At 46.4% G+C, this 24,377-nt stretch overlaps 1 protein-coding gene across 5 annotated transcripts in view; it reads right to left on the bottom strand.

The window, feature by feature from the left end:
- Positions 1-2,107: 2,107 nt before the first annotated feature.
- Positions 2,108-24,377, bottom strand: part of St3gal5 (ST3 beta-galactoside alpha-2,3-sialyltransferase 5) — a gene marked incomplete at its 5' end in the record, with an annotated part of 57,935 nt that continues 35,665 nt past the window's right edge. For 3 of the 5 annotated variants that reach the window (NM_031337.3, NM_001398713.1, NM_001398712.1), the window contains 5 exons: positions 2,108-3,310; positions 6,980-7,138; positions 8,705-8,891; positions 12,446-12,789; positions 21,976-22,087. In NM_031337.3, the coding sequence (NP_112627.2) occupies positions 3,071-3,310; positions 6,980-7,138; positions 8,705-8,891; positions 12,446-12,789; positions 21,976-22,087 (1,042 nt within the window). In that variant the 3' untranslated portion in view covers positions 2,108-3,070. 5 annotated transcript variants of the gene reach the window in all.

Below are 24,377 nucleotides of genomic sequence, written 5' to 3'. Positions count from 1 at the left end.
AAAAGGGCAAATTCTATAATCCATTTGATATCTAATAAGGGGCCAAAGGACTGGAACGTTACTAAAACAAAGGGATCCTTGACTTTAACAATTGCCTTCTGTTGCAGTAACTAGGGTCATAATTGCCAAACCACTGGTGACCAAGAAGTCATCATTCAGTCAGAGTAGTCTAATCTGAGTCCAACCAATAATGAGGACACTCTGTCTCCCATGATCTATGGAAGCAGACTTTGCTTTCTGATGTACAAAACAAGAGAAACACTGTTTGCAAGAGGCTCAGCATACTTGGCATGGTTTTATAAGGTTCTGGCTGAGCTTTGTCCAAACACACAAGTCACCCCATACTCATCTCCATCCCTAAAGCACGTTCTAAGGCCAGAACTAATTATACTTAATGTAAGGACGGAGTATAGGTTCTGAAGAAAAAAAAAAAACGAGTAAAATTCATTCAATGTTCCCCTAGAAGCACATGAACAGACGGACCACATCTAGCTCACCCAAGTTGCTCTAACAGCAGCAATTACCAGTGTGCTTTGAATGCTGTCTTCAGGTGATGGCGACTGGTGTTCCTGGAAGTCAGCCTTACAATACCCTAGAGAAGGTCTGTTTCCACACAAATGGAAATGGGGGTGGGGTCAGGGATGCTGAGGTGTTGGGGGCTGAGGAGATGGCTCATCCGTGAAGTTCTTATCACAGAAGCATGGGAACCTGAGCTAGACACAGTGCAGTGGTTTGAATGGGATGTCTGCCATGGTCCTGGGCATTTGAAAACCAGGTCGGGTAGGTGGTGCTGTTTGGGTAGGCTTGGGAGGTGTTGCCTTGCTGGAGGAAGTACATCACTGTGGGTGGGCCTGGTTCTGTTTCCTGCTTGCAGTTCTGATAGGAGCCCTCAGCTGCCACTCCAGCTGCTATGCCTGCCTCCTGCTGCTCCAACAGGACAGACTCTTAGCCCAAATGAACTCTTCCCTCTATAAGTTGCCTTTGTCACGGAGTTTGAAATGTAATTAAATCAGGTGGACAGATCTGGGGAGCTCATTGGCCTGCCAGTCTGGCCTCCTTGGCAAATCTCAAAAATTAAAAGGTGGATAGCAAGGGAGGAAACATCCCCCGAGGCTAGCTTCTGATGATCTCCACATACACCTGCATGAATGCACACACGTGCTCACACACACACAGACACACACAGACACACACAGACACACAGACACAGACACACACACACACACACACACACACACACACACACACACACACAGAGACACACACGTACACACGCACGCACATTCATGCCCAGTGCTGATTAAAGGTTCTAGAAGATGCTTTCACACTGTCTCCTACTGGCTTGTGGTCTCCAGGGAGCCTTTTGATTTATCCTTGGCATTTGCTTACTGTCTATGAGGAAGTGAAGATGGGAGGGGAGCAGACACAATACAGATGGAAACAGGACATTGAGGAGGATGGTGGCAGGCCTGAAAGCTGATGGGACAAGTGTCAGTATGTACCGGGGACAGGTTTCCCTGGGGCTGCAGGGCAGTGGTGTGACCTGAGGGAGGGTATGGGCAGGGAGGGACTACAGAACAAAGGCACAGCAGATGGATGAGGGACAGCTTCATACACCTTCTGACACCAGAGACTAGGCCAGTAACAAGAGACAAGTTGCATGAGGCAACTTATAACTAGTGTAGTGGTTGAAGGGGAATGGTCCCTGTGGGCTCCTATTTGAATGCTTGATCCCCCACTGTTGGACCGGTTTGAGAAGGATTGGGAGCTATGGACCTGGTGGAGGGGTGTCCCTTGGAGTGAGCTTTGAGGTTTCAAAAGCCCCCCTTCCCAGTTAGCTCTCTCATGCTTGTGAGGCATGAGTCTTGGCTGCCGTGCTCCTTGTGAGGTCGTCGACTCACCCTCTGGACCCTGGGCCCCAGGTTGGAATGTTGTCACAGTGGTTAAAGATAAGGCAGCCATCACCTCTCCAGGGGAGCCCCTCTACTTGGGTCACACAGCTAGGAGCGAGGCACCCTAACCCCCTCACTATGCAGCATCCAGGGTGAGGTTTCCACTCAGCAGAGAATGAACGAACGAAGGAACAAACCCTCACGGTCACTAAGTCACAGGGGCTCCTCAAAAGCTTTTATTATTTTTCTTTCTTTCTTTCTGTTCTTTTCCCTCCCCTTCCTCATTCTCCTTTCACATTGGTTGGTGGGCACTTCAGGGCACTTCAGGATGGGTCTTAAGTTACAACAGGGGGGGTTCACTCCAGTGCTTTAGCAATGTGGTCATCTGCAGAGGTCTTGCTCCCCATGGCTGTCACAATTCTGATGAACCATCTCAGACAGACAGCCTCACGCCTTAAATAACACCAAGTGCTTTGGGAGGGCAGAGAGAACAGACACTTCTCCAGAAGCTGAAAAGTGCCCTGACAGTGTAGGACGACATGGCTTCTCCCATCCTGGGGCAGCATCACGGTACTCAGCTGACAGTGGCTCGCCTGTGGAACAGCTGCCCTGCTTGGGTCCTCTGAGTCTTCTGGCAGACGGACTAGCAGAAAGGGGTTATGAACTTGTTTATCAGGCCCCCGACTTCCTGCAGCTGCCAGTGATGATGAGTAAACCCTTCCTTCATCCAGGAGGCAGGAAGTTTCCCTGCCAGCAGTGCTACCAAACAGAGCTGCAGAACCCGCAGTCAGGTATCGAGGCCATCATCGAAGGTGCAGAAGCCCCTCTCCTCCCACCTCAACACCTGGGGAGAGTACATGTGTACAGTTTTTGCAAATTAAATTACTTCTTTAAAATACAATAAACCATACGATTCTCTTTGAAAAGTCTTTCCATCCCCATTCTTAAAATTAACTTACAAAATTGTGCAAAACCCAACACTGACTTCAAATAAATAGGACAAAGAGGTGTAAAGGGCTGAACTTTTGTTGTTGCTGTTGTTCTTTCCTTTTCTTTTAAAACTGAGTTTAAAAACACTAGCTGTAGGCCAAAGCAGCTGCAGGGTAAACTCCCTGGGGAGGCTGCTCACCACAGCTCTCAGCTGCATTGCTAAGTGAGGTCTGCGGTGTTCAAAGTTCTCAGTGGATGCCCCCGCTGAGGTCCTGCACCACGCCCTCCTTGATGAGCTTCTGGAGGAACTGGGTCTCTGTGGTCACGTTGTGCATGACTTGCCAGTTCATGGCGCCCATGCACTGACTGTCAAAGTAGTGCAGAGGGGTCCTTGGTTGACTGAGGTCATATCCAAAGCCTGCCAGGCTAACTTCATCACACAGATGCGTGGCCAAGACAATGGCAATGATGCCGATCGTGGGGATATTCTGGAAAGAACAGAGACTAATTTATTCATTAAAAAATAATATTTCAATTGCTTTTAAAACTCATTTAACTTTTGAGATTGAAATATATGTGTGTATATATATATACATATATATAATTTTTAAAAATGATTTTTTGTTATTTCAAGACAAAGTGTCCCTGTGTAGTCCTGGCTGTCCTAGGACACACTCTGTGGCCTCAAACTCACAGAGGTCCATCTGCTTCTGCATCCTGAGTGCTGGGATTAAAGGTGTGCACCATTGCCCGGTGTCTCTTTATATATATATATATATTTTTTAAAGATTTATTTGTATTTATGTGAGTACACTGTAATTGTCTTCAGACACACCAGAAGAGGGCATCAGATCCCATTACAGATGGTTGTGAGCCACCATGTGGTTGCTGGGATTTGAACTCAGGACCTCTGGAAGAGCAGTCAGTGCTCTAACCACTGAGCCATCTCTCCAGCCCTCTTTATATATTTTTAAGGTGCGTGAGTGCGTGTGTGCGTGTGTGTGTATGTGCGTGTGCGTGTGTGTGTGTGTATGTGCATAGGTATGCACTTGAATGTCCATGTCACTGTGCTTGGCTGGAGGTCAGAGGACAACTTTCAAGAGCTTTTCCTCTCCTTTCACCATGTGGCTGTAAGTTTGAACTTGTATGTTACATGTCACATTCATCCCTGTATTTTGTTTTGTTTTTGTTTCTGTTTTTAAAGAAAAAGGTCTTGCCATGTTCCCCAAGCTGGCTTCTACCCCATGACCTCCTGCTTCAACCTCAGGAGTGCTGGATTACAGGTGGATGCCATGCTGTCTGGCTACATTTACTCCTTTCAAAATAGATTCAGCTAACTCTAGCCTGGCGGGTCCTCGGCGCATCCCGTTTTAGCTGCTCTCTTCTGGCATGCACTCGTCTGCAAGGCATCGTGCCGTGCCTCCTGGGATGTCCAACCCTGCCACAAAGCTTTCTGGATCTTCAGTCAAGGTTTGGGTAAAAACAGTACCATAAGACAAGTCCAGAGAGCCTGCAGCTAACAGCTCTCCCTGAGGGCTGACACTGGTCCACTTGCAGACTACATTCTGTATCTAAAATGCATGGTCCCAGAAATGTTTCCTGCATTTCTGGAATACTTGTGCATACATAGAGGACATCTTGGGAATAGGACCCACACATACTGATATTCTCTTGTGTTTCACATATGCCTTATACATATACATTTTTATAAGGTTTTTTTTTTTCCTTTTCTTTTTTTTGGAGTTAGTGACCAAACCCAGGGCCTTGTGCTTGCTAGGCAAATGCTCTATCACTGAGCTAAATCCCCAACCCCTATAAGGTATTTTTAATATATCTACATTTTGATTATGAACTATCACATGAGGCCAGGTATGGAATTTTCCGCTTAGGATATCTTGTTAGCTGTCAAAAAGTTTTTGATTTTCAGATTTAGGATGTTCAACCTGAATTCGGTTTTGGATAGTTTTTAACATGCTGATATTTCTCTCATTTTAGTGAAGATTGTATCTTCCATAAATATTCATTTTCTGTAAACTAGAACAAGAGTTCCCCCAGACCTCATAGATTCTAATGGGATCATGGATCCTTCCAGGAGCTCTGTTTGTTCTAAATTGTTTCCTCATCCATGGGCATCCACTTCTTAAAGTCAGCCTCACTGGTTAAAAAGGACTGTCATAGCCAGTCTGTTCATGGAGAGAGATGAGTGCCAAGGATGCCTCTGTGCTGTGGCTGTGTGTCCTATCTTGTCTCCTCCAACATGCAGCACTTGGGAGCCACCTGATGTGGGTGTTGGGAACCGGACTAAAGTCCTATGAGAGAACAGCACGTGCTTGTATTGAGCCATCTCTCCGTCTGTGACCATCTCTCCTTTAAGTTAATGCATACTACAAATCCAGGAAAAGGGCCACTTTATTCTACCTACATCACCACCAGACAAGGAACTTTAAAAAAAAAGCCACTATGGCTCTAACTGCCTTTATTTAATTACTGGGGACTAAATATTTTATTATGTATTTTTTATTTATTTTATTTTCTCCTTTTGTCAAATGTTCTTAATTTTTGTCTCTATTAATTTTTTTATTAATCTGTAGGAATGTTTTGCCTTTATGTATGCAAATATATCATATATCATATGCATACGTGAATCCAGAAGAGGGCACTGGATGCCCTGAAACTGGAGTTACAGACATTAGGAACTACTATGCAGATGCTGGGAACAGAACTCAGGTCCTCTGGAAGGGTAACCAGTGCTTTCAGCTGTCAGCACCCAATACTCTTGCCTGTCAGAAGTCAGTGCTCTTAACTGTAAGCAAGCACTGAGCCATGTCTCCAGCTCCATTCTCTCTCTCTCTCTCTCTCTCTCTCTCTCTCTCTCTCTCTGTGTGTGTGTGTGTGTGTGTATGTATTTTGTTTGTTTGTTTTAGCTCTAGGAAGACTTGTTTTTATTTTGAGCATTGTTCTTGGTCAGACATGTGCTAATTCTTGTTTAAGACAGATTTTCTAGCTGGTTGTGGTGACATGCACCTTTAATCCCAGCACTGCAGGGGCAGGGGCAGGGGCAGGGGCAGGGGCAGGGGCAGGGGCAGGGGCAGGGGCAGGGGCAGGGGCAGGGGCAGGGGCAGGGGCAGGGGCAGGGACAGGGACAGGGGCAGGGGCAGAGGCAGGTGGATCTACATGAGTTTGAGGATAGCCTGCTCAAAAAAGTGAGTTCTAGGACAGCCAGGACTATACAGAGAAACCCTGTCTCAAAAAAAAAAAAAAAAAAAAAAAAAAAAAAAAAAAAAAAGATTTCCCTACAGGTTTCTAAAAGTTTTTAAGGACATGGGCCCTACTACACCAAGCTACAAGTAATAAAAGGATTCTCCACACCACCCCCTTCGGCAGCATATGCTAATTGCAGGTTAACAGCCTACTCAATGGAGACCTAGAACAAAAGGTTTTCAAATTAGGCTGCAAAGTAAATCAAATTTTGAAAATCCCCACCTACAGACCACAGGGTGACCAATACAGTCTGAATGTCTGGGATGGGGCCAGACGGAAAAGCACTGTCTTAGAGGGCTGACTTCATTTATTATCATCTTGAAGGGATGGTAAGTACCAATTCTGACTATCTCATAGAGATAAAACATACAGAAACTTTTTAGATTAGCAGTGTGCCCCTTAGTGTGGCTGTAGGCAAAGGTACCTTAAGTAACCTCTCAGTGATGTGCCACTCTGCTCAAGAGTGCACCAGGAAGAAGGCTGATTCAACCATGAAGAGCCCTGGCACCAAGGGGTGTAATGATGACCACACATGGACTTGTCTGGTCAGTGAGTAGGTTTCCCTAATAAAGATGCTTCTAGAATGGTGGTTCTCAACCTTTCTAATGCTGAGACCCTTTAATACAGTTCCTCATGTTGTGGTGACCCCCAATTATAAAATTATTTTTGTTGCTACTTCATAACTATATTTTTGCTACTGCTATGAATTGTAATTTAAGTATCTGATGTGAAGGATGTCTGATATGCAACCCCTGGAGTCATTTGATTTTCAAAAGGGTTGCAACCCACAGGTTGAGAGCCACTGTTCTAGGGGCACAGATGAGTCTATACAAAACTTGAACAAGTTTCTTCCTCTTGTACACAGAGAATAGTTAACCCAGTAGTAACAAAAATACCTTATCATGGCCCCAGAATCTTGACTGAGGCTCTGAGTACTGAAGGATGTCGAAGGCAGTTTCTTTGATGATAACTGGGTTCAAAATCCTGAAATGCTTTGGCTGGAGTGGGATTTTTTCTGCCACCTGCTTCCAAAAGAAGAGACGAATCCAAAATGGCTGCGGAAAGAGTGCAAGCAGCCATTAGGATGGTTAGCAACGTCGTCCTGTCAACAGGGGCGATAAGAAAGTCACTGCTAATTATGCCAAGGTCACTGGCTTTGTACCCCAAGCCCTAGAGTATCGTTATCTAAATGTATGCGATTCTAGTACTTCAACCCGTAATATAACCCTGAAACTTGCAGTTTTCAAGGGTGGCACAGACCTGCCACAACCACTTTGTTTGCTGGAGGAAGAAATTCCCCAGGGATGCCCTGAGGGTGTCTCTGACAATCTACAGCCACGTGTTCCCAGGGAAGGACAGTTAACTGGCTGGATTTCAGGGTACTGAGTGCTGTGAGTGCCTTGCTGGATGGGTCCTCACCATGTACCCACTTACTGACTTTGTTCCTAGTCTCGTAAAAGTGCTTAGCAACAGGCTATGGTCACCCCATTTTCCCATCAGAAATCCTACACAATAGAAAACCCAGAAGACACAACAATCTGCAGAGAATCAGGCTCTGGAGAGAAGTGGCTTCGTCACATAGTATGGACCTAATTTAAAACAATGTGTATTTTAGCTTTCGTGTGTGTGTGTGTGTGTGTGTGTGTGTGTGTGTGTGTGTGTGTGTTGGCCAGAGGATGATCTCTGGGAGTCATTTCTCTCATTTTTACCATGCCGCTCCCTGGGGTTGAACTTGGGTTGTCAGGTATGGTGGCAGGCACCTTTACCCTCTGAGCCATCTCTGTTGACCCTCTCTATCCTCTTAGCTTTAGAGATAGATTTGTGACCAGCTTAATAACTGAGCTCTGAAAATTACTTCATTTTAATGGATAGAACTACGAAATAACGTTATTTGATTACTGCAAAGACCCCCCAGGAATCTAACCAAGTGGAAGGCCCTGCTCTGCCTTTCTAGAAGGCTTTGGATTTACCCCAATGACAGGATCCTGACTGTAGCATTTTGGAGAACATCTTTGGGATGAAATAAATGTATATATAACTTTCATCCTAGCAATCTCACTTCTTGAACTAAAAGCCATTCGAGTCTATGTCTGGAGAACAAGGCAACTAACCTCAGAATAGAGAGTGTGGTCCCAAAGCTCATACTCCCTTTTGATAATGAGGACCAATTTCACACACACAAATCTCTCCTACTTAATTTACTTGTTTGTTTCTAAGACAGGATCACATGTATCCCAGGCTGACCTCAAACTATGCAGCTGAGGATGACCCAGAGCTTATCCTCTTGTCCTCACCTCCTAAGTGCTAGGATTATAGGTGTGTACCCCTATGCCCAGCTTTATTTGGTGCTGGGGATTGAACCCAGGCCTTCTGCATGCCAGGCAAGCACTCTACAACTAAGGTACATGTTCAGTTCCATGTACCAATCCTTAATCAGGTTCTGGAAGTAAATTGCAGCAAGAGTTCTGAGGGGTTTCTACAAAGAGGGAGAATATAATTTGAGAAACAACAGAAAAGTGTGAATTCTACTATGTCAATTTAAAAATAAATGTCTGGATTGCAATCCAAGATGCTCTAACTTTTTACCAACGTCTGACTGCCCCGGGAATTTGAGTTCTTACCAGGCTTTCATTTTTCACCATTGCTTGAAGCCATTTGAAATCAACACTCTTAAATAAAACAGCAACGAACAAGTCATTAGCGTAGTATTCAGCGTCCGACAGTGGAGCACCCTCTGGGTAAGTCATCCTTATAGTAGTTTTATTTCCAACATGTTCAGAATAACCCTCAATTGGTGCGCTGTTTAACCTAGTCAAACAAAAGGGGACAATTGACAAGGGAAGCCATTAACCATCTCGTCACATCACGTGACATCCCAACATCCTATGCCATGTCCTCCATGAATCAGGACATTGTTGGAGCAGGCTTCCCTCCCCTTGGCCTCGGAGCACTTGACAACACTGTCCCTCAGGATCCATGGAGGACCAGCACATGACACCAGACTGTCAATATGAGCAGGTCTGCCATGTCCTGGGATTTTAAGCTAATCCAAACATGTAACATTTGGGACTTTCCTGGATTTTCCTTTCTTTGAAAATCTTCTGTTTGCTTCCATAATTAAGAGTTCTTGACAGAATTCCAGTTTCCTGAGTACTTGGGGTTACAGAGATGGGCCACTGTGCCCAGCTAGTTAATGATCTTCTGAATTCTCATAAAAGTGTCTGCCGCACAGTTGTGTCTAAACTTTGTCTCATGGCTACTTCCTCTTCCAAACCTTAAACACCTAGTTCTCTTGGTTACTAGAGCAAGCTACCGAATAGGTCAACTAAATGCCAAATCATACCACTGGGCCGGATCGTTTTCTTCTGTTTTGAAAGCAAAGGGCCTGATTTGTATAGACACTCTCTGATCCTGAGCATCCTTGTTCTCAGGAAAGGTCCACTCAAGCTTCAAAAGTGTGCAACTTTCGAGAATGGGTCAGCAGAGAGTAACGGTACAGAAGGATCTTCAGAGACTGACTTATTATGATGTTCAAAGTCACGAGCATTTGACAGAAACCCAACTGTGAACTTTGGATTTTGATTTTCCTGGGCTGGTGACGTGTATGGTATAATACCTTCTTATGATGCCATAGGGTGGCAGTCATGTGGATCGTGAGGGGAAGTGACTGGCATGCTACACTATGCGCTATGAGAAAACTAGGATGCTCAGGTGGAGTCAATGCATTCCCACTCCTCACCTTCACTTACATGCTCAAATGGGCTGACATGGGGAGTCCTCAATGGCTCTCAACCTTAGTGACTGCAACAGGTCTCTCAATCGAGGCCAGAGCTCACCAGCATGACTAATCTAGCTAGCCAGCCTGCCCAGGGGATCCCTTGCCTCTGCCTCCTGAGCCTGGAAATACAGAGCATGGAGCTGACAGCTGGGCTGCCATGTTTACTTGGTATTTACTTGGGCACTGGAGGCCGAGCTCCAGTCCCAGCACAAGAACCTTAGGCACTGAGCTACCTCCCTCACGCCCATGCATCTTTTGATGCACGTGTATGCTGGGTGTGCAGGGAAGCCTCCTGGACACCAGGGGACGTCTATATGGATGGCGCAGGGAAATGTGCTCAGCCAGGGAGACGGCACACAGGGAGATTCTGTACTGCCTCTACGGAATTATGAAAATGAAGATGCGTCTTATTCTTCCTCTTTCTAACCAGGCTTGATAACCCTTCACCGTTCCTGGTGCACAGGGGCCTCCCTGCTCCTGAAGCTCTCATGCGCAGTCCCGCCATCCCAGGACACCCAGCCTCATTTCTGGTCCCTCCTCACACCAGGCAGGGTTCTTCCTTCAGCCATCCCTGGCTGACTGCTCTCTGAGAAGACACGTGCTGCTGCTGTCCTTCTAAGCTAGCTTCCTATGCAGCCCTTTAGCCACCCGTCCTGGAACTGCAGGTCTGTACTGTTTGCAACACTTCTAACCCACCCTCTGCTTTCCATGCTCTCTCCCGAGGAGCTGTGGCATTTACTGACCACCAGACACCACCATTCTGCTGCTCTCCGCTCTTGGCGCTTTAAACCCATTCGTGCATCTGGTCTCCACCGTGGAGGAACCCTACTGCTTCTGGACTGCAGATGAGGAAACTCAGGCACCACGGAGTGAACAAAGGTCCCATGTGAACACCCTCACTTTGGGGATCAAAATGGCTGGGATGGATTTGGTCATGTCCCTTGCTAACCAGTTCTTTCCACTTCCAGGTTTCCATTAGTGGTTCCGGTTAGTGGTTCTAGTAAGGCCTGTGGCCCCTGGAGTAGAAATCTTTTTATCACTTGACATTAGTTTTCAAACCATTAAAAGAGGCTGTCAATTATTTTTCAGTATGCCCCTGATTCATCTTGTCCCTGTTTCCACTTTCTGTGTCACCCCCACCATATATGTCACATCTTTGTCCCTAGGCTCTGTTTCACTCCCCTCTCTTCCCTCTGCCCATGAGTCTCTGCAGGACAGACTGAATTGGGACCCAGAGCCTGTGGCTAACTTACTGCAGTGTACCCAGGGTTGGAAAAATAGGCCCCAGGCCTTGAGGGAACCAATTCTATTTTAAATAACTTGTCTCAGGAACCAATCAGAGCTGGATAAAAAGACACGTGCATAAGAATATGCAAAGTAGTTTCACAATAAAAAGTAAAAAGACATAAATATTCTAATGTCTGGCAAAAGAGTCACCAAAAAATTAATCTTCCTCAAAAGTTCTCAGATAGTAATGACTTCAGAAACTAATCATAAATGTAAGTTTTAAATATTTTATAAAAAACACAAAAGCAGGGCTAGAGAGATGCCCCAGTGGTGAAGAGTGCTTGCTGCTCCTTCCAGAGGATCACAATTTGGTTTCTAGCAGCCATATTGGGCGGTTCGCAACAGCCTGTAACTTCGCTCAGATTTCTGATGTCCTCTTATGGCCTCCACATGTACTCCCTTGCGCACGCACTCGCTTGAACACACACACACACACACACACACACACACACACACACACACACACACACACACACACACACACACATTATACAAATCAAAAACGAACTCAGTCTTTAGAGAGACAGAGACACAGATGCCAGCACGTGTCCAGGGCAAGAGTGAGGAGCTCAGCAGTCAGCAGTGCTGACTGTTTGTGTTCTGAGTAGTTGTTATTTTCTTCCTAATAATGGGTATATTTTACATTTATAATTGGAAAAACTTTTCTTTCCTGCGCTGTCACTAAATTCAGGGCCCTGTGTATTGTAAGCAAGCATTCTACCATTCAGCTACACCCCTAATCTAGAAAGAACTTTTAAGCACTGTGTGGTGGCACATGCCTTTAATCCTAGGCAGAGAGACCCCATCCTAAAAACCAAACAAACAAAACACCCCCCCCCCCAAAAACAAACCCCAAACCAAACAAGCCTGTGAACAAGCAGGAAAGTCACAGGGTGGCCGTTTACCTCCTGTATTGAGTTCTAACTGCCCTGGGGGCTGTCTATTCTCCCATAGCTCACTATCCCTAACTCTGTTTCAAAGCCAAGTGTCCCCCATTGCCTGCCCGCCTTGCATCAGCCTACAGCCCCTGCCTAACAGCACTGCTTACCCAGCCCTCCTACCTTTCCAAACCTCTGCAAGGCCTGGCAAGTGGCTATAGCCCACATATGTGCCTTCAATCTAGGGTAACCAATACAGTTTGGGACACCTGGCCATTTGTGATTTTGTTTCAACACCCCAAGAGTTGAAGCGAGGGTGCTAAAGAGCTCCTGCTGCTCCTCTCTGCCCCTGGAGCTGCACTGGCCCAGAGCACTAGATTAAATTCTAGAGGAGAAAAACTGGTTTAGATCACAGATACCTTATTACCACATCGAACTGGTTGAGTGCGTGGCCCAGCTCTAGTCCGTGAAGGATGCCCCCGTTCCCAATAACCACACAGCGCTTGCAGTGCTTGGCTCTCAAGTGTTCAGGAAAGTCGTGCTCAGGCAGCATATCCAAGAGGCTCTGGACTTTACTGGAGAACTTCCGGAATCCAAAAGGCGGGTCATACTTGAGCTCAGCTTCACTGGCTGTGGGGATCTTCTGCACGAAAGGCTCCAAGTCCATGCTGTACTTGCCCTTAAATAACAGATCCATAGTTTTCTTCGCGTGCCCAGGACGACATTCCTTCTGAAAGACTTCCTGAGTGTTTCTATGAGCTCTCTGGAAGAGGATGACCAACATTGGCTTTAAAATCTCTCCAACATTACAAATAATAGACTAGAAATTCAGTCCTGTGAAGCCTGGAGTTACGCCCCTGTTGGTCACCAACTAGTAATATACAGCATTTTTTTGCCTCTTAGGGTTAGTGCTTTGCTCAGGGACAGGAAGGAACCAGAGGATCACATCGTATGACAAGAATAGGAATGCTACAAGGCTGTCACTTTCATTATGCCACTGAGACAAACTGTCCCCAGAAGATGGGCCCTAAGAGGCTGATGGTACTTACCTGCAGCATGCAAAGTGGTCAGATTTACAGAAAACACAGGGGAGAATAGTGGGACCAGGGACTGAGGAGACGGAGAGATAAGGAATGCGTCTAACTGGCGCACGCACGCGCGCGCGCACACACACACACAGCAAAATGGTGTTTTTGAAAGTTTCTGGAGGGCCAGCAAGATGGCTCAGTAGGTAAAGGTACCTGCTGCTGACCTGAGTTTAATCTTCCACCGGATGGAAGGAGAGAACTGACTCCCAAAAGGGGTCCTCTGACCTCCACACTGTGTTATAGTGCACACACACACACACACACACACACACACACACGCATGCGTGCATACACAGGCTCAAATGAGTGCACATGCACACACGCACATACATGCACACACATGCATACACAGGCTCAAATGAATGCACATGCACACGCACACACACAACTTAGCGGTATGTTTGCTTGGCATGTTGCATTGCTCTGGTTTGGCTTTCAGGGGCTAAGATGGTAAATTTTGTTACATGGTTTTGTTTGTTTTTGATTGCTTGACTTTTACTGTAACAATAGTCTCATGTTTTCCAACCAGCAAGGTAATAGACAGTCTTGGCTCTCACAGAGCTAAGGCTTTGTGCCCTCTGGAAGACAAATGACCTTCCCTGTTATCAGAGGACAAGTGTCCTGCCCACACAGAGCTCGCTGGTTCCTGTGCACTTGCCCAGAGCTGGTCCTCCTATCAGCAAGGCCAGCTGCTGAGGCCCAGTCGGAAAACTTTCACAAGCTGCTCCTAGGTCTTTGTGCTTCCCATTTTTGTGTCTGACAGCCTCACACACCTGCTTCTGTACAGCTTCCTCTAGTGTGCACACAAGTCCATGCGAGTGTGTGGCACAGCCTCCTGTATGTCCCAGGATACCTATTTTTAGGAATGTGTCTTATCTTCAAACCGGCCAGTGTATCATGAGGATTGTCACTGTCATAGTTTTAAACATTACCTCAGTTGGTTTTCCTCAGAGTCTTATATTTTTACTCTAATTTTTTATTACACTTTATTCTGTGTGTGTGTGTGTGTGTGTGTGTGTGTGTGTGAACATGCGCATGCACACATACATGTTCATAGGTAGGGAGGGTATCTGAGGACAGCTTATGGGAGCCGTGTGGGCTGAGGGGTGAACTGATTGCCGGTCTTGGCAGCAGGGGCTTTTTATACTTAGAGCCACCTCGTCAGCCACTGTCAAGTGTTCATAAGATATGCTTCCCTCATCTCAGTGAAAAACCTTTAAAAATATGTGTAAAGCATAGTGCCTGTGAAGGGCAGTGTGTGGCATTTGGGGATTGACTTCCTTTTGGCAAAGGGAAACTGACTGACAGCCTCCCAGCTTTGCACCCCCTGTGGCACTCGAAGATAAGGTCACCCGCGAGTTCCCTTGGTGGTTTTAAGGTGGCACACCCAGGAGAATGAATCAGGGCTCCTCCCATGCCAAGATCTGAAACAGTGGCTTCTACACCCATGGGAAAGGAACGAAGACACTCCACAGATCGCCACTCACATATGGACTGGCGTCTTCCTGAGGGACCAGTTAGAAAGCCAAGCAAGGAACCTGTCGTGATGAGTCCTCACAAACACTAAGCAGGCGAGGCTCCGCCAGTCATGGGGCCTTAATCCCACAAGGGGGTGGGGGGCAAACAGAAGGGCCCTTCCCTCATCTCTATAGTCTCCAGGTCTTGTGGTTGTAGACAGCCATGTTTGGAGCCCCCGAGGCCCACGTCAGCTCTAGGATATACGCCCAGCACATGCTTTCACAAACCACATAGGGCCCAAAGGAACGTCTGCGAAAGGAGGCCCAGGGAAGGAGGCTGGAAGCAAGCTGGGAGCGCATGCGCTGTCCTGTGCTGCCGAATCTCTTCTTTAGAAGTTTCCTTTGGAGAGGAGTGAAATTTCATTCCATTCCCTGTCCTGGAAAAGCATTCAGTTTCAGGCTTCAAATTTAATCTACTATTTGTGAGCAGAGCCCGAGGCTCACCTGTCAGTAACCCATCTGCAGTAACCCTGCCTGCTGCACCGCTGGGCTGGAGATCTGACGGGGGGGGGGGGGGGGGGGGGGGGGGGGCGCTGCTGACTGGCAGTGGAGAGGGTGAGACTGCTGCAAGTCCTCCTCCCTTGCTTAAAGAAGTGCTGAGGTCTGAAGGCGCCTGCAATCATGGGGGTGACTTCCTAGCTACAGCGCACTTGGGTGCCTCTCCTCTTTTCCTTAAGTGGGGTTCACAGCTCAGAACAAATAAGAAACAAAGGTGGAGCAGTTCACTTTAAGGAGCTGGGGTGCTTAGAGGAAGCAGGGGTTCCGGAAAAAGGCAACCAAGTGGCCGACTGGAAGGCGCCATCCTGGCGGCTCTGGGATGCAGAGAGCTGATGTTCCTCTTAGAAGAAAACAAGACCCTGTGTCAAATCTAGGGGTGGAAATAAAGGCTTTAGCCAGGTGGAGCTGCAGGCCACCAACGATGAAGAAAGACACCTTGAAGGTTCAGCTGTCACTGATGTGACAATTACCATGGGACACCACAACATGAAAATTCACTGAAGGGAATTGAGGGCAAGGTGATTTTCTCAGCAAAACCGCCATTTCTACTCCCACACTTTGAGGGTCAGGTTTCTTAGAAATGCAAGCAAGTGGCAGACTTTTGAGTTCACATGAAGTTATATGCTCATCTCCTGCTGACTTTATAGCTTCAGGAAAGGGGAGATTTAGGTTAAAGAACTTTGGGTTAATGAAATATGGGAAAGAACCTAACTCAGCCCTAGTTCCTGGTATGTGGGGACCAGTTGTCAAAGAAACACTAGTTTTCACATCTGTTACTGCACACTGGTCTCTTCCTCCCTTTGCCTGGTGGCTGCCACAAGTGAGAGCAAAGTTCTCTACCTCATGGTGATTAAAAGCAGCCAGAATTTAAGGATAATACTCAAGGGGTGGATGCCACAGTGAACACTCAGTGCCGTGGTGGATGTGGGCTCTGTGGGAACACACTGACTGGTGTGATGGGATGCCCCAAACTGAATCACACCGAGAATGGTGTAACTCAGAGAGTGCTTGAAGGACTGACTCCTACTGGGCGGCTTCAGATCTACTTAACTAGCAATATCATCTCAGTTAAAGCAGTGGATGCTAGGTGGAGGTTTTGTTTTGTTTTGACCTCTGTCTGACACATTTGGGGGTGGTCTATAGAAAGTGGGGTGGTACCAAGGACAGCAGAGATGTGTGCAGGGTGCAGCTGTCTTGGCTCAGGGACCAACTCTGCAAGGCAAGTCTGCTCACTGTGAGCATGGTAAATGGAGGACCATGGAGTTGGAAAAGCTGAGGAACTGGGCCCCAATTAACTATACTGCACAGAATGCTGCCCCCAGGGTGATCTGTGGTCTTTAGCTCTTTGAAAGAAGAGTGGGCCAAGTTCAAACTGCTGCCACCACTCAGACCAAGCCTAAATTGACACAATAGACCAGTCTCTCCTCAAATATCTTTTAAGTACAATTTTGCATCTCAGCCACACTTTCAATGTGTCTAAGCCTCCCTTCCGAGACTATCACTGGTCTTGTTAACAACTGGTATGTTAACAGACATTTTTTAAAAAAAAAAAATTCATAAACTCTACAACTTGGCAGCTACTCTCCCTCCCCAGCTGGCTCCAGTGCAACTAGGAACACTAGTATCTGACAGGATAGGACAGGGTGACATTCATGCTTCCCAGATGCTAGATATGAAGCTAATGGGGTTCACTCTGCCGAGACTGCACATGGACAATGATTCAAATCTGCAATCCCAGCCCATGGTGTACACGAGATAACAAACTAGTGTGCTGTCTGCTGTGGCTTTCAGGACCTCCCATCTGTCCCCTTTTCCATCTCTTCACCTGCTGGGCCTCATCCTGAGCCCTCCATGATACACTGCACACAGCAGAAGGGGACATCTTGCTAAGACCTTTCTGAAAAGTGGGGCAATGTGTAAGGGAGAAAACTGTTTCTGGTGTTGCTGTTGTTTTGTTCTTTTCAGAAGGGTGGGAGCAGTGAGATGGCGTAGCAGGTAAATGTGTCCCACGGCCCCTCTAGAACCCACATGGTAGAAGAAGAAACAACTCCTAGAAGTTGTCCTATGACCTCTACACGTATGTTGAGGCACATATTAACCCACAGACACGCATACGTAAAGGAACTGTTTGAAAAAAGACGTTAAGAGACTGACTGAGAATTCAACAAGAACCTGCCTTTAAAGATGTCTCAAGTAGTAGAACCCAGGGCGCCTTGCCTCCAGCTCCATAGCATGGCTCTCACAGGCTTTCAGGGATTATGTGCACAGAAGTCCCCAGCTTCTCTTCCACAGTGGAGAGCTATAGCAAATGGTTCACTGCTATTCTTCCCTGTGTCATTTGAAATTTGAGGGGCTTGTTGTTGCTGAGTTTAGAAACAGGGACTTGCTACACAGTGCACACTGGGCCTAACCACTGTCTCATCCTCTTGCCTGCTGGGAACCCCACTATGGGTTATTATGTCCAGTTCCAGTGTTAGTTTTCAGCTGGAAAGAGGAACACATTATGCTAAGTGCAAAAGGCCAGCAACAGAAGTCAGTGGGTTGTAGTTACAGGAAACAGGCAACAGCCTTGGAGGCAGAAAGGGATTCATGGTTGCCAGGGACAGGGAGGGACTGCTAATAGTCCTGGAGTTTCTTGGGTGGTGGGGGGGGATGTTGAAAAGGCTCTGTACACACATCACCAACACAGCTCCGTAAATACATGGAAGACTGCACTGTATGCTTTAAACAGTGAATTTTATGATGTGTGAATTATATCTCAATAAAGTAGGTAGAAAGAAAGAGGTTGAGAGGGAACAAGAGAGAGCAGCTCCACCCAGTGCACTCAACAGGGGCAGTGCTAGATGATGCTGGGTGAAAGAAAGCCAGAAGACAGGCCATGAAGTGCCACAGGTGGTTAACAGGTCTCCACGTGCTCCCGTAGGTAATGAGAGACCAAGAGTCTTAAGGGGTAGGTGACTTGGCAGGTTCCAGTTTTAGAAATTTTACTGTGCAGTAGCAGGACATGCCTGAGGCAAAGACAAAACAGAAGCAGACAACAGGCGAGAGGAGGGAATGCCTAAGAGCCAGTTTGGCATGCAGGCTCTTACTTAAGAGTCTCAGGAATTGTATGAACTCAATTCCACTCACGAATTATTTACAGTCGAGACAGACTGGTAATGTACTCAACATGAATCACTATGAGAGAGAATGAGGAACGGCAGACCAAGCCTTCCCTCCTTCAGTCTGGCTGCTAGTCCAATACACCTTTTCTGTCACAAAGTCACCAAAGCAGGCCCCATCATTTCCCTAAAGTAGATCTTTGAGGCTATGCAGGTGTTCCTACCCCTTTTATGGTACCTCAAAAATGCAGTTCTGAGTCTCCTTTTGGTCTTTATCAAGTCACTAGGGCCCTGAAGAACTTTAAAGAGCAATTGCTACAGTAATCATGGAGCTGGAGCAATGGCTCAGTAGTTAAGAGCACTGGCTGTTCTTCCAGAGTACCTCCCAGCATCTACCTGGGATCTATAATTCCAATTCTGGTGGATATAATTCCCTTTTCTGGCCTCTATGGGCACTGCACACATGATATACAGACATACAGGCCAAAAAAAGGTGGGTGTGGTGGTACAAGCCTTTAATCCCAGCACTCAGGAGGCAGAGGCAGGCAGATCTCTGAGTTTGAGGCTAATTGGTCCAAGACAGTCAGTGCTACACAGAGAAATCTTGTCCTGAAAACTCAAAATCCAAAACAAAACAACAAAACCGAAAACCTATGTATATAAACCAACAACCAAAGAGTGCATACACATGGAGGGACCCATGGCTCCAGCCACATATGTAGCAGAGGATGGCTTTGTTGGACATCAACGGGAAGAGAGGCCCCTTGGTCCTGGGAAGGTTCAATGCCCAAGTGTAGGGAAATGCCAGGGTGGGGCGGCGGGTGTAGGTGGGTGGGTGAGCACCCTCATAGAAGCAGGGAGAGGGAGGATGGGATAGGGGTTTTCCAGAGGGGAAAGTGGGAAAGGGGATAACATTTGAAATGTAAATAAATAAAATATCCAATTAAAAAAATCTACATACATAAAGTTAAAAAAAAAATCACAAAAACAGAGCACAAGCTATGGGTGTCAAAGTACTTCTGCACAAGCCTGAGGACCCAAGGGAAAAACCAGGCGTGGTGATGTGTGCACATAAAAATACACACACACACACACACACACACACACACACACACACACACACACGCACGCACACGCATGCAGTTGTCTGACCTCTAAAACACTGTCTATTAAAGTAGCTTTGGGGGAAATAAGGAGTGTAGGTGGCCAGGTCTCTGCTGCCAGTACAGTACGGCATTTTGAGAACTCATGCACCCTATGCCGAGCACTGTGCTCAGCCTCATTCTCTCTTCCACTCCACAGACTCCAAGTCATCAACTGGCAGGCAGGCGGTCCTGGTACATGTAACTAAAAGGACAGGAAAAGAATGCATAAGAAAGTCAGGAAGCTCAGCAAAGAACCAGACAGAAGAATCCAAGGTGATTCAGTAAGCCACACCAAGTGCCATTGGAGACAGAAAGTCAGCAACCCCAATCAAAGAGTGCAGTGAAAGGCCATGGGATCGAAGAGGCTTCAGGAGGTGTCTGCAAGGCCAGGAAGGCTGGCCGAGGAAGGAGCTGCAAGCATAGGACACTGGGCACACGTGGCTCCCATGCAGGTATGGATATTGATGAAACAAGGGAAGGCAGCAGCGTCTGAGGACAGAGGGACAGCAGGAAAGCAAAAAGCTAGGACTAACCAGGGTCAAGCTGCTCGGTGGTTTGCTTATCTATCTGAACCATAAAAATGGAAGCATCCGAAGCATACACAAGCCTAAAGGTAGAAATGGATAAATCCAAACCAAACAAGAAAGGAAGCATCTACACAGATATACACCATTCCCAATATTTCCCCGTTTAGAAAACTTGAGCTCAGTGGATTCAGTACCATTGGATTTAGTTTTGGTTTGGTGAGACATGGCCTTGAACTAACAGCAATCTTCCTGCCTCTGCCTCCTGAGTGTTGGGATCACAGAGTGGTCAGGACCCTGGCCTGACTGCTTCATGTCCAACTTCCAGTCATTTCAGCTGTGGGAAAGGAGGATGATGTGCTACATCCCCAGGGCAATCTTGAGGGCTCGGTGACAGTGTAGGACACTTGCAGCATGATTCCTGTCATACCCTGAGCACTAAACTAGGCTGGCTATGCTAGTTAGATTGGAGGGAGATGTGGATGTGGGCAACAGGTCAAAGCTGCAGGCCACTGTCTGTAGACAGACATAATGCTGGCTTGGGGAAGGGCAGTCACAGTGAGTCACTCCAGGCAACAAATCTTCCTGTTGGAGCTCACTCCCGCCACGCCGCCTTGTTTTAAATCCTCTCTTTGTTCACTTTGGTCTGAACACTACTAATTTAACTACTCAACTTAATAGTGAAGCCTCTATTTCATGTATCTGACTTAGAAACCTCAATGAAAACTGAAAGGAAAACTTTGAATACTGAGTGAAAATCTTGAAAAGTAAGACCTGTCTTTGTGCTCACAGATGAGTACTAGGTAAACGGGAACATTAAACACGCAGCGTTGTCTCTGCAACAGAAAAGACGTACAACCGTTTCCACCCCGAAGGCTGGGAATGGAGGTAGCTCACAGCCTAGAGGATCCTTGAGCTGTCTCTATGGTCAGGGCCTCCCTCAAGCTCTGTCAACCAGGACCGGAGGAGGCTAAAAGCCCAGATGACCTCTTCAGGACCACGACAGATCTCCCATGGCCCTTAAGATAACACCTTCCGCCTAACTTTCTAATTCATCTTCATGGAAGAAGTGACAAGTGACATATACATTGATAAGAGTTTCGAAGTAATTAGGCCTCCTTGTGCACACAGGATTATGTTACTCCAGAAAACTTTTTTTTCCAAATTGTCCTGTATTTAAATATGCCTAAAATAAACTGGCTAGTGTCAGGCTCTAACAGTTTGAACCAACGCTGGCTACAGAGTAGTGCTGAAATGGATTTCCTTCTTGCCTCATGTGGTTCTTTACTCGGCTGGCCCTGCTGTTAGCAGAGATCCCACAAGAACCAAAGCCCGGGGATGACACACCACATCAACAGAACTTATTCCTCAGCTGTTTTAGAAGAATGATGGGTGGCATCATATCAAACTCCACAGAAGGTACCTCAACATGTGTCCGGAAGAGCCCACTAGTAAGTGGAAAATAATTCTGCGGAATGGAAGGGGTCTCTGTGTTGGAGTATGAAGATCGTTTTTTCCTTCGTTCTAGCTAGCTTTAACTATCACCTGGACAGAGCCTAGAGTCCCTGAGAAGGGAATCTCACCTGAGGGACTGCCCAGATTAGCCTATGAGCATATCTATGGGGGACTCTACTGATTGTCACTTGACGTTGGAGGGCCCAGCCCACCGTGGGCAGTACTATTCCCTGGGCAGGGGGCCCTGGGCTGCACAAGGAAGTTGGTTGAGCATGAGGCTGTGCAGGCCAGCAGGCAGTGCTCCTCAGGGGTGCTGATACACTCCATGGCTGTGAGTTCTCTGGTTAGACGGTAATTCTGCATGGAGTAGCAAGCAGGTAGGTCTACCTTAGAGTTCCTGCTTTGACTTCCCTCAATGATGGGCTGCACCCTGTAAGTTAAAAATAAAGCTTCTTCCCCTAAGTTGCTTTTGGCCAAAGAATTATATCACAGAAACAGTTATGAAACCAGAAAACTTCTTCAGGTTTTCATGAGCACGTCTATGTCATACAGCAGAGATGGGACTGCAGCTAAAGTATGTGCTTGGAGATGTCTGAATTGAAACCACACACAATAGCTCACCTTTATTCGGGCAGGGTCTACATAATTCAGTTTTTTCATGTCACATTCTTCAGCAGTGTAATTTAACTTGAGGATGTACAGGAGCCACACTCCAAACACAACCAACATGCACCTGTGTGGGGAATCAGGTGCAGGAATGCATTATGTGATACACAGAGAAAAATATACACCAGTACAATCCTAGTTCAAATAAAATAAAGGCAGAATCTAAGGCAGCAGTTATCAACCCGTTGGGGCCACGTATCAGATGTCCTGCATATCAGATATTTAATTATGATTCCTAACAGTAGCAAAAGTATAGTAATGAAATAGCAACCAAGGGTCACAACATTGAAAGTTGAGAACCATTGCTCTAAGGTCACCATACAGTAAAAAGAAGGTGTCATTTCCTGACTAGATGATTCTCTATGTTATAAGCAAATAGACTCCCCCCATACATTGCCACTTTTGGGGCAGACAATCCGAATAATAAAATCCAAACCACAGTGTGGGTAATGGAACTAAACAGAAGAAGCAGATGATCTGAACTGCAGAATCTTTGCTTCCAATTATTTTTCTGCTTCTTTAAATATTGTCAAAATTTTAACGAAGAAATTACCTAGGTTCAGGGAGAGGTAGAAAAGCCATAGATGGAGTTGTCATGTATCAAGTTCTCAAAGGCTTTTAAAAAGAATCTCACACGGTGGCTAACAACCACCTGTAACTCCTGGGGAGGGGTCCTCTCTGGGTCTCTGGCACCGGATAAGCACATGGTGCACAGTCAGACTTGCAGGCAAAACATTAAACAGGCAAAACCCCTAACCTACCAACAGCTACCGTCAAGCACATCAAAGAGCTCTCACAAATTCACACTAGCTTAGCATCACATGCATGCATGCACACACGCACACAGACAGATGGATAGACACACAGTCTTTGCAGGAAAGATACTGTCTAGTTTTGCCTCTAGAGATCCATGTGTTTGCTGGTTTTGAGATAGGGTTTCTCTATCTAGGTAGCCCTGGCTGTCCTGCAGCTTGCTATGTAGACCAAGTTGACCTCTAACTCACAAATATCTTCCTGCCTCTGCCTTCTGAGTGCTGGAATTAAAGGTGCATGCCACCATGCCCAGCCAAGATCTCAGTTTTAATAAGTCCCCAGTAATACTGATAAATGAGATGTTAACTGCCTAAGCCACAATTTAAGAGCTACTGCTTTAAATAATCTTCATTCTTTTTTAATATTTTTTAAAGATTTATTTATTTTATGTATATGAGTACACTGTAGCTGTCTTCAGATGCACTAGAAGAGGGTATCAGATTCCATTAAAGATGGTTGCGAATCACCATGTGGTTGATGGGAATTGAACTCAGGACCTCTGGAAGAGCAGTCAGTGCTCTTAACAACTGAGCCATCTCTCCAGCCCCAATAACCTACCTTCTTAAGATGTATTTCCTTCTATTTTATGTATTTGAGTATTTGCCTGCATGTATGTACATTCACCACATGTGTGTGTGGTCCCCAAGGATACCTGATGAGGGAGTCAGATCTCCTGGAACTGGAGTTATTTTTTAAAAGCCAGATTGTGCTGGCTTTAACAGAGGCAAATTCGCAAAGTGGCAGGAGAGAGAGGATGCAAGGAGTGGGTGCTGGGAAAGTTTAAGATTCTGAGTCCTCACTTCAACCGGCTGTGGACGAAAACCTGCACTGTATCTTTGTCGTTCTCTGGGATTAAGTACATGCTCAGGTAAAGAGGATATGGCACTGTCTATGAAAATGGCTTGGCTAAATCAAAAGAGAGCAAATCTCCAAACAAAGAATATATCTTATAGTACAAGGTACAGGTAACATTAGTTCTCCACAGCAGAGGAAAAATGGGGAGGAGGGAGAAGGCATTTCACTAGGCCCCTTGATACCTTTTTATTAACCTATGAACTCGGTATGATCAAGTGCTCTCTCTAACCCCGTGGTGCTTTGTGGGTGGGTGGCTATGTGTGTGATTATGCACATATGAGTATATGTGTCTCTGTCTGTGTGTGTGCATACTCCCGTGGTATGTGCATAGGCATATCACGTGTGTCACAGCTTGGGTGGAAGTCAGAGGACTACCTGTTGGAGCTGGTTCTCTCCTTCCACCATGTGGGTCCCAGGGGATTAGACTCAGGTCACCAGGCTCTTCAGTGGCACCTTTACCCTCTGAGCCGATTCCCTGCCTCCTATCCCTATTCCTAAGACAGGCTATCTTATTGGCCTAGAACTTTCCACGCAGCCTAGGCTGGTTGGCTAGTGAGCACCAGGGATCCAACCATCTCTAAGACGTCCCCAGCTCTGGGATTACCAGCACATGCTGCTTCATCTGGCTTCATCTCCCAGCACCTCCACTTTTTTTTTTTTGAGCTAGAGTCTAAGGTATCTCAGGGTGG

This window comes from Rattus norvegicus, chromosome 4, assembly GCF_036323735.1.
Source record: "Rattus norvegicus strain BN/NHsdMcwi chromosome 4, GRCr8, whole genome shotgun sequence".
NCBI classification, from domain to species: Eukaryota; Metazoa; Chordata; class Mammalia; order Rodentia; family Muridae; genus Rattus; species Rattus norvegicus.
Note: the sequence above shows the minus strand (reverse complement) of the source record. Positions and strands in the feature narration are given on the sequence as shown.